At 39.5% G+C, this 16,770-nt stretch overlaps 1 protein-coding gene across 1 annotated transcript; it reads right to left on the bottom strand.

Annotated features, from left to right (window-relative positions):
* Positions 1-1,224: 1,224 nt before the first annotated feature.
* LOC116057418 (tandem C2 domains nuclear protein) lies at positions 1,225-16,623 on the bottom strand. The gene is made up of 12 exons (XM_031309870.1): positions 16,494-16,623; positions 15,137-15,205; positions 14,848-15,051; positions 13,362-13,532; positions 12,349-12,422; positions 9,839-9,908; positions 8,949-9,049; positions 8,058-8,174; positions 7,572-7,763; positions 4,168-4,282; positions 3,865-4,064; positions 1,225-2,158 (listed from the first exon to the last, which is right to left on the bottom strand). Exons 1-12 carry the CDS (start codon positions 16,495-16,497, stop codon positions 2,048-2,050), a joined length of 1,428 nt encoding a protein of 475 aa, XP_031165730.1. The 5' UTR covers positions 16,498-16,623; the 3' UTR covers positions 1,225-2,047.
* Between the last annotated feature and the right edge of the window lie 147 nt (positions 16,624-16,770).

The raw sequence follows: 16,770 nt of genomic DNA, 5'->3' as shown, positions 1-16,770 counted from the left end.
TTATCACCTCAATCTGCGGCTCTCCTCGGCTTTATGGAGCTTTCTAGTGACTTTCAGCTCATTTTTCAGCTGTCCGGTCTGTAAATGTTACTATTTTGGTTCGCTCTTACCGCTCTCATGTCATTTTTCGGCTGCAGCGAGCAGCTGTTTTCAGTGATAAAGCTGTATAAACCCAGTGTACACTATCTACTCAGCATTAAACAGCAGACAGACACATTAGAGACCAGCTGGTGAACGTATAGTGGAGCATTTAGCAGCCAAAGAGCCAGATATATCCCTCACGAGTTACTGTAATAGAGACCAAAAACAGAGCTAAAAGAGAGCAAATGTTGGACTTCTGTTCACAACTGTGTGTAAACAAGTGCGCCGTATTAATTTAAAGTGATGGTTCGGAGTAATTTCACCCTAGGCTGCTTTGCACCTTGACCTCGAGCCAAACAACCCCCCATAAGCTTTTTTCCCTTGTTATAACGTTGGTCGAGCGTTATCAGCTGGTTAGCTTAGTGCAGGCGCTAATGGATCCACGTTTGTATCTCGTAAATTACCCCACTAATAATGCCCGGAATGATACAAAACTTCTACAGTAGTGCAAATAGTTTCTTTACTTATAAAACGAGGCATTAGAAAGTTTGTAACTACACCAGAAGTATATTTAAATAACACTTGCCTGATGGAAACTCCTCTCGGCTGCTACCGCGCTATCACACGAGATCGCATAAGATCACGCACAGAGCACAACATCTATTGCCAGAAGAGACTACTGGTAAAGAAAAATCAAGAAGCGGGTGAACAGCAGAAGCAGCTACTGCAGCGTGAGGCGATAGGACGAGATGCCACACAGTTGTATATATCCCGGCTGCGGTTTAAAAGCAATAGATGTTGTGCTCTGTGTGTGATCTTGCGCGGTAGCAGCCGTGAGGAGTTTCCATCAGGCAAGTGTTATTTAAATATACTTCAGGTGTAGTTACAAACTTTACTTTTACTTTACTTTATAAGTACAGAAACTATTTGTACTACTGTAGAAGTTTGGTATCATTCCGGGCATTATTAGTGGGGTAATTTACGCGATACAATCGTGGATCCATTAGCGCCTGCACTAAGCTAACCAGCTGATAACGCTAACTCGACCAATGTTATAACAAGGGAAAAAAGCTTATGGGGGGGTTGTTTGGCTCGAAGTCAAGGTGCAAAGCAGCCTAGGGTGAAATGACTCTGAACCATCACTTTAAAAGGTGATATGTCAGTGTTGCGTTCACAACTTGTTTCTGGTACCCCAAGTGGCACAAAAATCTGTTGACGCATGTTGAAGTAATGTTTGCTGAAAACTACAGTGCCCAGCTGGAAGCAGGAAATTATAGAGCCTTAAAAAAAAGGAAACTATGTATTCAACTGTATTTATGACTCTCTTTTTTTAAAGATTTACTTCTTAAGTAGAAACCAATGGGATTTATCTGAGAGCTAGAGACAGGGTAGGCAGAAAGCATCTAGAATAGTTAGTTTTTATGGGTTTGTTGACAATAAGAAAAATATAGAATATCGCCAGCCTAAGATGGGTCTTAATAACAGACTGATAACATAACGTTTTCAATACAATGACTTTGGCTTTATGGTGACTTTCTCTGCTTGTAAACTTTCTATCCAACTGAAACAGAGTGACAAGGTTTTCACTAAAAACGCATTTCAGTTACAAAATACAGCATTATATACAGCTAAATGCCATGCAGCGGACTAAGTTGTCGGTTAGGCATATGCTCTACAGTTTTTTTAAGAAGAAAATGATTAATTTTGTCTACACAAAAAACAACTTTTCCAGCAATTACACTTTGTTCAAAATTCCTCTTTACAACCGTGCACCTAAACAGTGGAAATCTGGTCTCTCAGGGCATTCAGAGCACGATCAGTACTTTACAGTCCGATCCGTCAGAGTTGACTCAGCTAGCGTACAAGACTGTGGCCGGGCGACTGCAAAAGCAAGCAGGCACAGCTGGACGTGCAGCACAAGAGCATCGTGTCTGTGGTGCGTAAAGAAGACGTTAGGAGAAGAGGTTTAAGCAGCGCTCAGCCGGTACCATGATGTCACCACTTTCTCTGGGTGAGCCATTGTATCCTTCCACTGCTCCACCGCTTCTGGGAAAGGGCTGTCGAATCCCAGCTCAACCTGCCAGAAACATTGGAAAGGCAATGATTCCTGAGCTTGTTGCATTTAACCTCCAATTATCTCCAAATCTTCCAATCTCAGTATCGAAAGAAAAAATAGCACAATCCCCCTCTTAGAAAAGTTGAATTCGGAAGCAATAAAACACACCCTCAATCCACTCAGGTGTTTTTTTCAAGACCTCACTTTGTCTGTTTTTGACCAGTAGCTTAGTGGTTAGCTAATGTCAGCAAACTTCAGATATTTTACTTCAGTTATTTTTGTAAAACAACAACTACAGAGTCAGTTTACTGACTTTATGATTATGTCTACTTGTGCTACTGTTACACTATGTTTAAAGGGGCTGTACTTGACAGTCAGAACATTAATATAGCAGCAAAACAAATATTTGCTTTTGTAAAGATACAGTGGAGTAATGGTGTCCTCAGCAGAGAATGAAGTCACTCCTTGTTTTGATAGCCGGTCAGGCCACACGTGCATGTGAGTGCCTGTGCATTCGTATCAGAAGCCGAGGGGCATGACAAAGCATCAGTATTTGACGAGATGGGGAACGTGAGAGCTGTGTGAATGCAAACCCAGACCACTATTTTTTCTCAGGATTTTAAGTACAGAACCTTTAAGCATATCACTGCAAGTGGCTTTTCATTTTCTTTATGTATATAAGTACACAAGGAACTAGGACAATCTGAATCTGAATCACAGATAAATCTTTCAATTGTTTCATCACAAAAAGAAAATCAAGGGAAACAGTGTGCCAATATCCTGTAATAACTTACCTCCTGTGGCAACAGTGGCCACTGTTATGTAGTCATGTATCTCTCTTTAAGGCTGATACTTTTACTTTTGTCAATACATATTAATATTAATGATGCTGCCAATATTACATATACATTGTACGTATTATATAATACAGTTATTGAAAACCTTAAAGTCCTTCGATTTTATTGCCAGGAAGTTTATTAGTTTGCTTCAGAAGTACTTTATCAATTCTGAGATGGAAAAGCCTCCGAAACAGTTTAAGATAATGAGATACTTTTGGGTATCTCCAAAAGCAGCTCCTTATAGTAGAATATAAAATGGCATATGAAGAATTAATTTGCAAAAGAAATATTTACCAGTTAGATTAAATGAGTATAAAACAATCTTAAATTCAGATGTATAGGCTGATTTATTTATTTTACATTTAAATTTAGATTCTTAAAGGTGCACTATGAGTTCCTGCATGGTTTCAGCGCGATTTCATTTTTGTCTTAACTCGTAGGCATCTCTCCTTGATCCGCTAGCTGCCTGCCCTCTGAACACACCGTGAAAAAGCCCAGTCTCGGGAGACAACACAGTAAACGTCAAACAAACACTAGGGGCACAGGATAGGCACCAAAATACAACAAACCACATTCCAGCCAATCACCGACAAGATGGTTGGGGGAGGGGGTGGGGATTAGTGCGCATGCACATAATTGCATTATGTAAGGAGAGATGCCTACAATTTGAGACAAAAATGAAATCACGCTGAAACCATGCAGGAACTCATAGTGCACCTTTAAGCCAACATGGACACAAAGTCCTTAAAGTGCTTGGAAACTCAAATGGAAATTTGAACTTCTGCATTGCCGTGACAACGTGGAAACCATCATATCAGCTCTAGGACATAATAGCTAAAAGAAAAGTGAGTGTTATTTCTTCATGAAAAACCTGGTGTCACAACTCACCTGTCCGAGGCACTGTTTCCTCCTCACCGAGCTCCGGCTGTACAGTTTGACTGACAGCGAGCAGGCGTGGTCAAACGCAGCCAGGAGGAAGTGAAACGTCTCGGTCCACCTACACTGACCCCCCGACGCCTTCAGGACACGAGTCTTCTTCTTCATCACCACCCGTCCCAACTGGTGCATCTCCACTTTGACAAAAAATGCTTCAGAGGTGGAAACAACAATATGGTTACTCACATGAGTCACACGGGATTGCAGTTACTCATCATTCCACTGAAGATTTAAGACCATTTCCAGTGACAGTACCTTGGGTGAGTGGTGATGTGGATGCTGGGAGGTTTTGGGCAGCGAGGACCTGGAGCTGGATGCGTCCGTTGACTGGCTGAAAGCAGGTGGCAAGATGCAGCTCAGAGTGGCACACCTGAAAGATAAATACTCAATTATATCTTAATAACGAAAGTAACCTGCACTACCCAATTACCTAGTAATGAATTATGATCATGTTTTTCATATCTTATCTCACACCCAAAGCATAAACTAAACATCTACTGATTGTACAAGGAAACTATAAGAAAAGTTATGAACATATGTGTCATTTATTAAGTGTATTTCCCGTTGGCACATAGGAAGCAGGGCCATGTTCTCTGCAGTTTTTTTTTTAATAAACGGACTTCCAAGTGACCACTGAGCACTAAAGACATCACCAGCATCAAGTAGTCATGTTGTCTACCAACATGCATCATCCATTATCAAGTTTGTATCAGCTACAGGCTTTCAGAGTTTGACCTTTTGTCGCAGTTCTCTCAGAATAATCAGTGTAACCTGTCAGGACAGCTGTTTGGTGTCAGTTGGAGCTTCACTGTAAGAGTTTGTGACTTTAAAGCTACAACAGTTCAACCTTTAATTATTGGCCCAAAAGATGTAGTTAAAAAAAAAAAAAAAGGCCAGAAGAACGTACAAAGTGCATCAACAGTTCAAATTTTGGCATTAAACCAGCAGTTTGAGGCGTCTAATATATTTTGACCTTTAAATACAGCACTCCATCAGGAGAGTTATCTTGTTTTCTCAACACTAGAACAAAGTGTGTTCCTCCATGTGTCTGAGATATTATATTTGACTTTAATCACACTGTACAGTTATTTCTTACGATAGCAATGGTTCTATTCTTGAAAATCAAAATTGTCTGGTGAATTTAAAAACTTCACCATGACTCAATTGCTTTAGTGTTGCTCATAGACATTATACAGAGCAGACCCCTTCTGATGTTGTTTTTAGCTATGCGCCGCAGCATTGGGGATTTTGCTCATGGTTCCCAGAGGAAGAATCCTAATGACTTTGGTGTTCCCCTGACTTTCGTCCAACGCCACCAGAAGTTTGACATCTGTGGCTTTCAGTGAACTATGTCAACAAAAAGGGGATGGGTTACCATAAAATTTGGCAGAGACATTCATGTTCCCATCAGGATGAGTTGTAATAACTTTGGTCAGGTGAACAAATACCTGACAAACACGTTAAACAGCATACAGTACATGCTAAACATGATTGATTTTATTAATGGATATAGAAAACAAAAAGCAATCCAGGCGATAACATGTAAAGTGTAAGCATTAATTTCCAATACGTTCCCCAAACTGACATTTGCATTTAGTTCAAAGCACTACTGTGACTAATGGTGGGTGTCCATATACGCATTGTTTTCACGGATGGCATCGCCCCGTTTCCCAGCATTGCACGCTAGTGGGCTTGACACCAGTTTCTCTTCACTGACCACTGACAAGCAATGAAAGCAGTCTCCACCCTCCTACAACCGCGATGGCTACAGCTGATTGGACCAACGCGTCACGTGGCTCTGTCTGCTCCCCAATTTCAAAACCGACCATAATGGCGGCTCGTTCGGAATACGACCTTATATTTTACAAAAATAGTTCACCGAAACGTGTTTCTGAAAACATTTTAAGCGAGAAATCGGCCATGCAGTTGTTGAATCTGTCTTCATTTCAGATCGACAAAGGTCAGTTTAAAAGATTTTCATCAGCTTTTGTGAGGCGGCGAGTCGAAAGTTGGCTGGATTCAACTTTATGCAAATGAGGAGCGGGCGACTCGACGCCCCACTTCTCCAAAGTCCCAGCGACACTACCAGAATGCATTGCATGGCTGCTTCCATAGAAATGAATGGGAAGCGGGGAAATGACGCTGACAATGGACACACACCATTAGTACAGCCTCACAGAGCCGCTAGCGTCTTGTTCTATGATTCAGACTGCCAGTTCCTCCGCTTCTTTTTTAAAATGCAGCTGATGTATTTCTTGTAGGGTACTTCCACTAGTTTAGCTGTCTTGGCTCTTAAGGAGCCTCTACTGACTGTCAGTGATTTGTGCCTTTTGTCCACGAGATGGGTAAAATCACTCACTGAATCTAATCGACCCTCTGAGAACCTAATGACGTGCAGAAACAGTTCACATTTTACTGTCACTGGCCAGACACACATCCATTTATCAACAAAACCACTCTGTGCTGTTGAAATGGTTTGAGGTTTGAATCACTTTCCGTGTCTTACATTTCCAGAATCTGCACTCTGGTTTCTTCTCTCCAATAAAAGCCTGTTTCCAAATTCCCCTCGATAATGAATCCCCTTTCTCGTTTTCCTGTGATTATGCAACAACATAAAGTCTGCCTCAGCGTGGATGTTACCCTGTTAGGGCCAAGAGTACGGTACATGCCAGCAGGCTACAATGCATCACAGGGACAGTTTTATGAGACACACGCAGTGCGTTGTTCTTACTGTGCACATACAAAGGGGTGATAAAAGACAGCAGCAGAATAAGAAATAAAAGTCTGGGATATTCCCACACTGAAACATCTGGACAGCAGGTAAGACCCTATCAGCTAACCCTGCTGACTGTGGTGATCCTCTGACGACGTAGCCTCTAGTGCCACCATTAGAGTTGACATGTGGGGATTTTGGTAAAATATCTCAACAACTATTCAATGGGTTGTCATGAAATTTTGTACAGACATTCATGTCCCACTCAGGATGAATTGTAATAACTTTGCTTATCATCTGACTTTTCACCTAGCTCCATCACTATATCAACATTTTAGTTTGTCCCTTACTTTGGTTTATGACCAAATACCTGCAAAACTAATGACATTCCCATCAGCCTCAGCTGTACTTTGTGATTTGTGCTAATTAGCATATTTTAGCATGCTACCACGCCAAACTCAAATGGCGAACATGGTACATCGAACATCAACATGTTATATGCGCGTTTGTGTAAAGTCTAAAACAAAATCTCTGGGTTAAGTTAATAATTATTTAATTCCTGGTAATCTTGTAAATGTTCTCAAACAGTGTTACTATTTGAAGAACTGACTCATAACATGTCAAGTGCAGTAGTGGAAGAAGTATTCAGTATTCAATCGGCTTATCATTTCAGCTTGGGTAGTTTAATTTATAATAAAACATTACATGTGTTTTGTGTGCAAAAATCCTAATTTGTAAAGTAACTAGTAACTAAAGCTGTCAGATGAATGTAGTGGAGTAAAAAGTACAATATTTCTCTCTGAGATGTAGCGGAGTAGAAGGAGTAAGTGGCATAAAAAGAAAAGACTCAAGTAAAGTACAAGTAACTCAACATTTGTACTTAAGTACAGTACTTGAGTAAATGTACTCAGTTACATTCCATTACTGGTCAAGTGTCACCACTCACAGAGGATTTGGACGGGAAGTTGAGCTCCAGCCAGTGGTCTGTCTCCTGAGGACCGAGCTGCCGTAGGGACAGGACGCACTCCGCCATCGTACGTTTCTTGGGGATGTGCGTCTGCAGGCGCAGCACCAAAGCACTGCAGCGCAACTGCTGGAGACGCAGCGCAAACACAAAGGTCTCCATGAAGGATACATCCTGAAGAGCAGACGAAGCACACAGTAAAATCAGGTGGTTTTTTTTCCTCATTCATCTAATGCAAAGTATATGTAACTGGAATAACAACCCTGCAAAGAAAAAAGTTAACTTCATAGCACTCTGAGAAAGAAAAGGCGTAGTTAGTCAGACTGTATCTGTATACAAGGGTCAAATGTTACAAAACTGTCTTTTCACAGATCTCCTGAAATGTAGCAGAGTAAAATCCAAGCTACGACTCAATTTGTTCCCATAAAAATAAAACGTCAGGTTTTAGACAGCGGCCTTCAGCATTACCTGACGGCAATCCTTAATCGAGCTCTTGAACTGTATCGGTTTGGGGATGGTGATGATCCCTTTAAATCCAATCTTTTGTTGTTCCACTTCATCCGGACCAACGTTGAGGTCTGAACACTGATAACAAATGAGGGAAAAGAACATTATACTCGAGGCAGGTCAACTATTCATAGGCTACAGTGCTCTTAAGCAAACTGCTAAAAGGACATAAATATAAAAACAAGAGAATCAACGTCTGATACATCAACACTGTGCGTGTGAAAGTATTCTTTTGTTTGTTTTAGTTTTTGAATATTTCTAGAGTTTACAGGCTGCTTTAATGTTTGAAATCCTCTTGAAACCATTTATTTAAGCATGATTTGTTTTATTTATGCTCCAGGAAAGACTCAATTCTGGACATAATGTCACACAAGGGTATTTGTGCGACCCCAGTGCCCTACTTGTTCACCCAAATGCCCCAATGGATAGTTCAAGTGCTGCCCTGACGTGAAACAAAATCAAAACCCGAATCTTGGTTGGGAAAGAGAGGTGCCCCATTTTCATTTTTGCCCCTGTTCATTGAGGAATAAGTACACACCTCTGCAATAAAGTCTTAATAAATCAAATAAAAAAGATTGAATGTGTATACACACTGTCACTGTAGGTGTTGCCTTTTGCGTGAATGCACAGATACACTTATCGCTGTGTTTCAGCATCAATGAGGACAGTTCTGTCTCTTCAAAAAACAACCTTTTCCTCCTGAGTGTCCGAGCCAAAGTTAATAGAGCACTGAGAGAGCTAACAGAGACCTCTGTTTTGGACACACAGAGGGTCTATTGAGAAATGCTGCAGAAGACCACAATGGAGCTTTTTGAGTCCCCCCCCCCCTTTCCTCACAGCATGTAACCTTACCTGAACCACAGTGATCCACACCTGCTCCAGAGCCTCCTGGTAGTTCACTCGGACGCACACCTTCCCCAACTCGCGCTCATCCCCAGACAGAGTGATGGAGTCTGTAACATCAGCAGCACAACAGGAACAAATTATTGGATGTGATTGGTTGTTTTGTTATAATGTAGGTTTTGAGCTTAAAGTGTAGCTATATTATTAAGTCTTTGATGAGTGTTAAAAGCTGATAAAGCTGATAAATGGAAATGTATATGCTTTTGCAACAAATATAATCTATAATTTCAGCTTTCTGGATTTTCTCATTTATTTCAGTTATTTTTTGCGAATACAAATAAAGTTTAGACGCGTTACAAAGTTCAACAAGTTCTCGATATGTATGCTATTTTGGGCAAAGAATCTGACCTTTTCTCCTCTTGTCATCACCTTTTTTGTCTATTTCATTAATTCTTTCTTTCCAGCTCTATTAAAGCAAACTTTTCATAAAACTGCTCAAGCAGGATAGCTATACAGAGCTCCATGTGATTCTGCTTATGAATACATGAAAAGCAGCGTTATGCTTAATTGTTGCATAGTATATGAAGTAAAAGAGGTGGTAATTTGTCATGGCAGTGAACGACTTACAGAAATGTTGTAACATAGTTTGCAACTAAAAGCATTACATACAAATGATATGTCTCTTATTATAAGAAAGCTGCATCTCTTCTTGGAAAAATACAGTCTTTACTTAAGAAGGCTTACCTCTGAAGCTCAATGGCGGACCTGAGTGAAAACATTTGCAGGTGATTACTGTGTCTGCCCTTTCATGACTGCACAATGCAGAGCGATCTTAATCAGACTTAATAGAAAGTCTGAAAGTAGTAGTGTTTGTAGACAGAGACAAATCTGTAAGTTACCCAGGCTGCTTTCAATGGAGCCAATCATGGAGGATGTGCTGCTGGGGATGCTGGAGACAGAGTCGAAGCGCTGCAGGTGGACCCAAAAACAGACATGGAGATAGTCAGGATGGCATGAAACCCAAAATTGTATAATTTTACAACAGTCTACAGCCACACAAGCAGCTTTGTGAGGCTGTACTCAGGTAGCTAAATGAGTGAATGCTAATAATGTTTAGCTAGTTTACTATGTATGTCTTAGTTTAGCATGCTAACAATTGCTAATTCACACTAAACACAAAGTGACGAGGCTGATGAGAATGTCCTTCGTTTTTCAGGTATGTAGTTATCAACCAAAGTATTGGACAACATGAAATTTAAGCTGGATGAGAAGTCAAATATATTACAATTCATCCTCTGGGGACCAAGAATGTCTGTACCAAATTTAATGAAAATCCATCCAATAGTTGCTGAGACATTTCACTCAAAACCACAAATGTCAACCGCCTTGTGGCGCAAGAGGAAAAGTCAGCGGGTCACCAAAGTCTTTGGGATTCATCCTCTGGGAACAATGAATGTCTTTACCAGATGTCATGCCAATCCGTCCAATAGTTGTTGAGGTATTTCTGTTTGGACCAAAGTGGGGGAACGATCGATATTGCCATCCCTAAAAATCACTCAACATCCTCTCATTTCCACCTTAAATTCGCCATAACGTTGAAAACACCGTCTCTCACTGCTCCCTTGTTGCTTTACCTGTACGTTTTATTTCACATCTTCATTCTGGAAACCCGGGTTTATTTGTTTACTGTTTGATCTATTGCCGAGGTGCTGTTTCTTTCATGCTATCATTACTTACTACTGTTTGCTTAACATTTGGGCTAATATAACTGTAATTGTACATCCACTGCATGTTGCTCTGGAAATTAAGGACATCAGCTGAAGTGAAAGGTGAATGGAAATGTATCCGTGTTGGTTCACAATAAGCAATACAGTGAGTGTGTTGCTTTAGCGTTGCTCTGACATTTTATAAAGTGTGCACCCTCAATGAGATATTGTAATGTTTATCTAGGTTTTGGGCAAGACGTTAGATTGATTGTTTGTAACAAAGCCTGAACCAGTAACAAGGAGCTGTTGACAGGCATACTACACCACATCCTTTATAGAACAAAGAAATACACCCCAACACACTGATTGTTTGCCTTTTTGTAATACTGATTTAAAAGCCCTTCGTCCAAGACAATCAGCAGCTGAATCATACGTAGCAAACAACAATACATTCTGAAGCTGAAATTAATCTCTAGTGACCTTATCATCACTTTCAACTTTCAAATACCTTTCAAATCAATTTTAGAATGACTCACAAGCGCCATCATTTACTTTTTTGTAATAAATACAGGATCTCTTGAGGTTTGTTGATCTTTATGTTTGACTTTTTGAAGACTTAAAGAAGTTATATAGATATAGAGGCCCAATTAAAGATTTAAATGGCAAGCACACTGTTGTAAAAGAGATTTTAATCTGAGGCACTTCTCCTTGTTAAATAAAGTTATATATAATACAATTGAGTGTAAATGATGGTATAAAAGAAAAAAAACTTTATATATATTTTCCTCTACCACTAATCAGCTGATAAAATTAACTGAATTAAAACTTGATTTATTTATTTACAAAAGTTGGACATCTTGGGAAATAAGCTTACTTCTTGCTCAAAGTTAGATGTGAAGACCGATAACACTCTCATATCTACAGTATGTCCAGTCTCTATTTGGGCTATAGCCAGCAGCAGGTTAGCTTAGCTTAGCATAAAGACCAGAAAACAGGTGGAAACAGCTAGCCTAGCTCTGTCCTACACTACCAACACCTCTAAAGCTCACTATTGAACATGTTTTATTTACTTAGTTTAATCCTTACAAAAAATAAAATTTAAACAAAGTGTCAACATTTGTATTAAGTATTAGTGGAGACTTCAGGAATTTGTTGCACAAGTAACAGTCCAAAACATCAACAAACCTGCTAAGCTAAGCTAACTGGCTGCAGCTTCATATTTAGCAACCAGAGTTTTGGCTAGAAGGTGAATGAATTTTCAGGACTTACTACATTTTTTTTTCATTTATGTATTCCCTATTTTTTTCCCATGCAACATTTAAAATGTTCTATCACTGCTTTATGTAGCATTTGGACCTCCATACTTTTAAAATTTGTTATTTTATCAAAAGTGACACAATTGCTGAAATGTTTTTTGTTTTTTAGTAAAGATGATGAATGTCAAGTATTTTTTTCAATTTCAAAACTTCTAAATATAGTTTATTTCAAAAGCGTCATTGAAAATTAGCTTTGTTTTCAAGTCTTCGAGATGAAATGACCCCCGTAACTTTCTCCTTTAAATCAAAATAGCAGCTTGTGAGGCTGGTTTGCAATGTTCCACTATGCTGCTGAGAACAGTGGAAACTATAAAACTATATTTAGTCTTGGTTGACACAGGGTGAGAAACGCTGTGTGAATACAGATTAGATAAAGCACAGTCCCACCTGCGTGTGAGGGCTGGAGAGATCCAACATGGAGCTGCTCAGTCGCTGCTCGCCGCCCGGCTTCAGAGTCCAACCTGGAAGCAAAACATCAATCCACATTCAGGTGGTTTCATTAAGTTTGTCTGTACTGTAGGTCTCCATCATTAATTCAGGGATACAATGTCTTAATCCTAGGGATGGGCAATATATTGATATTATATCGATATCGTGATATGAGTCTAGATATCGTCTTAGATTTTGGAACTCATTATATCGTAATATGGCATAAGTGTTGTCTTTTCCTGGTTTTAAAGGCTACATTACAGTAAAGTGATGTCATTTTCTGAACTTACCAGACTGTTGTAGCTCTTCTATTGTTTGCCTTTATACACAGTCATTATATCCACATTACTGATGATTATTTCTCAAAAATCTCATTATGTAAATATTTTGTGAAAACACCAGTAGTCAACACTACAATATCGTTGCGGTATCAATATCGAGGTATTTGGTCAAAAATATTGTGATATTTGATTTTCTCCCTATCGCCCAGCCCTACTTAATCCTATATTTAAAACACTTTTTATTCAGTTTTTTGTTGTTTATTTTATAAATCCAGAATAGGAATGTTGAATAGGTGTCTATTCTATAAATACTGTAAGTATATAATGGCGACTATGCATATGGCTATCCAGACACAAACTTAATAATTTCATATCTAGCATCTCAAACATATAGCCTACAAGTTCATGCTACAGTGAAGTCTTTAAAACATGAAAAGAAAGTTAGCAAAATGTTGATATGTAATATACAGATGATTGATTTTGGACTGGCATACAATCACAAATTTGATCAACATGTTAAATATTTGTCACGATTTTGGTCATATATGTTTCTGTTACTATAATACACTATTTCATTCAGATTACATGACTAAACAATGTAATGTTCTGCTCACAGTTCTACATTTTAAAACTATTTTGATTCACAACTTAAAGAGAAGCATGGATGAAGTTTTTTGATGCGGCTGCTACCTGGACTTTGGGGACTGGCGTCTCTGTTCTTCTGTGTGTCTCGGCGGGAGGCTCCAGGGGAGATATACTCAGTCCACTGGCCCTGATGGAAGCTGGACTCTGGGTTGTAGGTGAAGTGACTGGAGCCCAGCAGCTCTGCTTTCCTCTCTGCATACGTGCACCGGGCTGAACCTGCAGACAAGACATCAGGGCTGCAGGTCAACATGCTTCCACTTGACTAAATGTATTCTTTTCAGTCAGTCAACTAAAAAGACTGCAGCTATTGATTTAGAATCAGGATATCCTGGTACTTGTGGAATCATATGTCAGGTCATACCTCAGTGACCTCTGAGCTGATTTTAATGAAACTTAGACACATGAGGCGTTATGGCAGCTGGCTCTGTGGAGCGGATGGAGTAAAATGTGTCAGTCACCCTAACCTTTTTCCTTAACCTAAGGTTGTGACAATGTTTTATTCCACCCTAGTTTAACCGTGTCTTAGTGCTCCATCCTTCAGAATGGGGGATGCGTGCCAACTGACCTATTGTACAGTAGTTAAATGTCTTCATGTCAAGTTCTAAAAAGCAAAAAATCCTATACCCTACATTTGATGGGAAACTTTCTTCACACATCCAGCTGATGAAAAGCCTTATGGGAGCGCTGTTGAAGTGAAAATATGTCGCACAAACATAATTATGCATAATGATTCTTTTGTCTTGTCACACTAACTAAATTCAGGTAGAAAAATCCTCTAGACAGAAATTAAGCTTCAGATAGGTTGTTTCCAGCACTTAATTCAGGTAGCCAACCAATTGCAAATGAGTATCTATAGTGTCAGTTTTGCTCTAGCGATGGAGGAAATGTTAGCTCAGGCCAATACTGTATACTGAATGTATTTGCATTAATTGCCATGAAAGGCAGTTTGCTTTCAATTCTACATAAGCAGACAGAGTTGTCTTAGAAACTTCATAAAACATTTAAATATTCTGTGATTTTTTTTGTCTCTAAATCCCCAGAGAAACAAAGACACAACATATAATGATAACAGCCATTTTCAGACATTTAATTGGCCAGATATGGGCCAAGAGCTCGTCTGGTTCATGATATGAACACTGGCCCAAAGCTGGTCTGACTGACTGCTGCCAAACTGGCTTTCACCTTAAAGTCCTCACCCTCAAAATCTAACCAATTCTGGCAGCTACAATGTGCTTTATGAAGCAGAAAACAAACAAAAGAAACTGAAAGTGAAATATAAAATCTTGAGTTACACGGCATGTCTTCTGTGTTTATCATGTGGTTAGGGACACTATGATGATGGGAATGGCATTATTTACCAACCCAACCTTTAAGTCAACACAAACACTAGGGCAGGTATCTACAGTATTGCTCATCACTGTTCAAGTATATGATGGTGAGATTCTGTCAATAAGTTTATTCTCTAAAGATATGAAAGCATCTTTTAATGCAAACAAAAGGAGGAACAGGGTTTTTTTCAGTCGGTACATACTCTGTGGCCCAGACTGTAAATTGGGATAGCGGGAGCCTCTGGGTTGGATGTAGGAGGCCTTGAAGGTGGGCAGGACAAACGGCACCTCCCTGCCATCTGGGGGCAGCTTGGACAGGAGGTAGTCTTCCGTGACCCCCCTTCTCCCTTCATCCGGCTCCCATCCTGAGGTCGCTGCCTTCTTAGGAGGCATCTTCAGTGCGATCACTTAAAAGTAGAGGAAATCACACAATGAGAAAAAAACACTCTGTCTGAGCTGTCTGATATGCAGCGGTGCAGGGCGCCAGTTTACCTTGGGTCTCCTGCTCCTTCCCCTTCTTCCTAATGAAGTTTTTGCAGCAGATTTTGAGGCACTCCATGGCTGCAAGTGGAAATATTCCAATGATGAGAGAGTAGGTGGAGGTTAGAGTTGTTTACACAGTAAACAGTGATACTAGCTGGAAAAAAAACCTTTCTGGGGATCTAATCAGGAGTTGATAACACTCCAAATATAGAAATGTGTTAAGGTGCCCCTAAAATGTGGTATTAATCTGTAAAATGCATTCTTTGTTATAATCCCAAACTTTCTTATAGTGTCCCCTAAAATGTGTTTTGTTTTAGTTTTTTTTTATTTTGTTTTAGAAGCCCCAAATCAACAACATGTTGCATACAATTTGTCTAATTAATCCTAATTTCTGTTGTAGTGCAGCCTGATTATCACAATTGGCATAATGCACCAGAAATGTGTTGTCATGATACCAAAGTTTTAAACTAGTTCCAGAAAAAATGTTTTAACATTTGTTAGTTGTTATGATCCCAAAACTTTTAGAGTAAACTAAAAAAGGTATAGGGCAAACCAAAATTTGGTTTTTGATACAATCCCAGATTTTGCTATAGTGCTCCACTATTGCAAAACTTTGGTATGGATATATTTGCAGATATATTCCTCAAATGTCTTATATATATATATATATATATATATATATATATACACACACACACACGTACTTATCGAATATTTAGGAGAGCACCTTTAAAATGTACTGTTGAAAATGTTACAGAATTCCCAAAATCGTTTTTAGTTCCTCACAAATGCCCCAAAATTGGCACCGAACACACAAAATCTGTTCATTATATCCCATAATTTGTTGTAGTGCCCCAACACTGGCAACAATAGGGTTGGAACTCCAAGGATATAACCTTAAAATATGTTTGTGATTTGATATACATAAAATGCCTCCAAATCCTCCAAATCTGGTGTAGTGACCACAGCGTTTATTGATTATTATAATCCCATTGTTATAGTCCCTTAAAAATTAAGACTATAGGCTATAGGCAATCATTCGCTGTAACACCCAAATTTGTCATAGTGCTCTCAAATCCTTAATTTCTGTCATGGCTGGGAGGATATTTTGGGGTTATAACACGTTGTCTTTAAAAAGCTAAATTATGACATTATGTTTGGGGAAGATTGACAGACACTCAGCTGCAAACAAAAAGTGAAAAAAGTGATTTAATTTCCCTACTACACCTGCTGTGGTCAACAAACGCTGCTCTGTGCTGCGGGCATATGGAGGAATTTGCGTCGCTGTGACTTTGCAATTTACACAAAATAGTAATTAATCAACTACTTACTTCAAATGACAAAGCCAGTAAAAATGGAAACTTACCCATGCGATGTTTTCACTGAAAGAGGATAAAGTTTGTACATCCGGCGGCGCAGTTCACTCTCACGGTCCGACTGGAGAGAAATGCCGGAGAGCTCAGGTTTATGGTGCACTTCAGTTACAGGTCTGTCTCTCTCTCCCTCCCCCACTCTCTCTCCCTCCCTCCCTCCCTCCAGACTCTCTAATTCCCGGACTGCCACTGTGTGTTTGCGCTTCGTTCCCCGAACTGCCATGAGAGCACCACTTTGTTTGGATTTTTTTTTGTTTACTCCACATATTT

Source organism: Sander lucioperca, chromosome 18 (assembly GCF_008315115.2).
Source record: "Sander lucioperca isolate FBNREF2018 chromosome 18, SLUC_FBN_1.2, whole genome shotgun sequence".
Classification (NCBI taxonomy): domain Eukaryota; kingdom Metazoa; phylum Chordata; class Actinopteri; order Perciformes; family Percidae; genus Sander; species Sander lucioperca.
The sequence above is the reverse complement of the archived record's forward strand: the minus strand, read 5'-3'. Positions and strand labels throughout refer to the sequence as shown.

Bases quoted from the DNA above. Each gene is read 5' to 3' on its own strand.
- LOC116057418 (XM_031309870.1), bottom strand. The intron at 4,283-7,571 runs GTGAGTGGTGAC...TTTATCTTTCAG, and splicing joins ACTTCCCGTCCAAATCCTCT to GTGTGCCACTCTGAGCTGCA. The intron at 4,065-4,167 runs GTACTGTCACTG...CCACCTCTGAAG, and splicing joins CACATCACCACTCACCCAAG to CATTTTTTGTCAAAGTGGAG.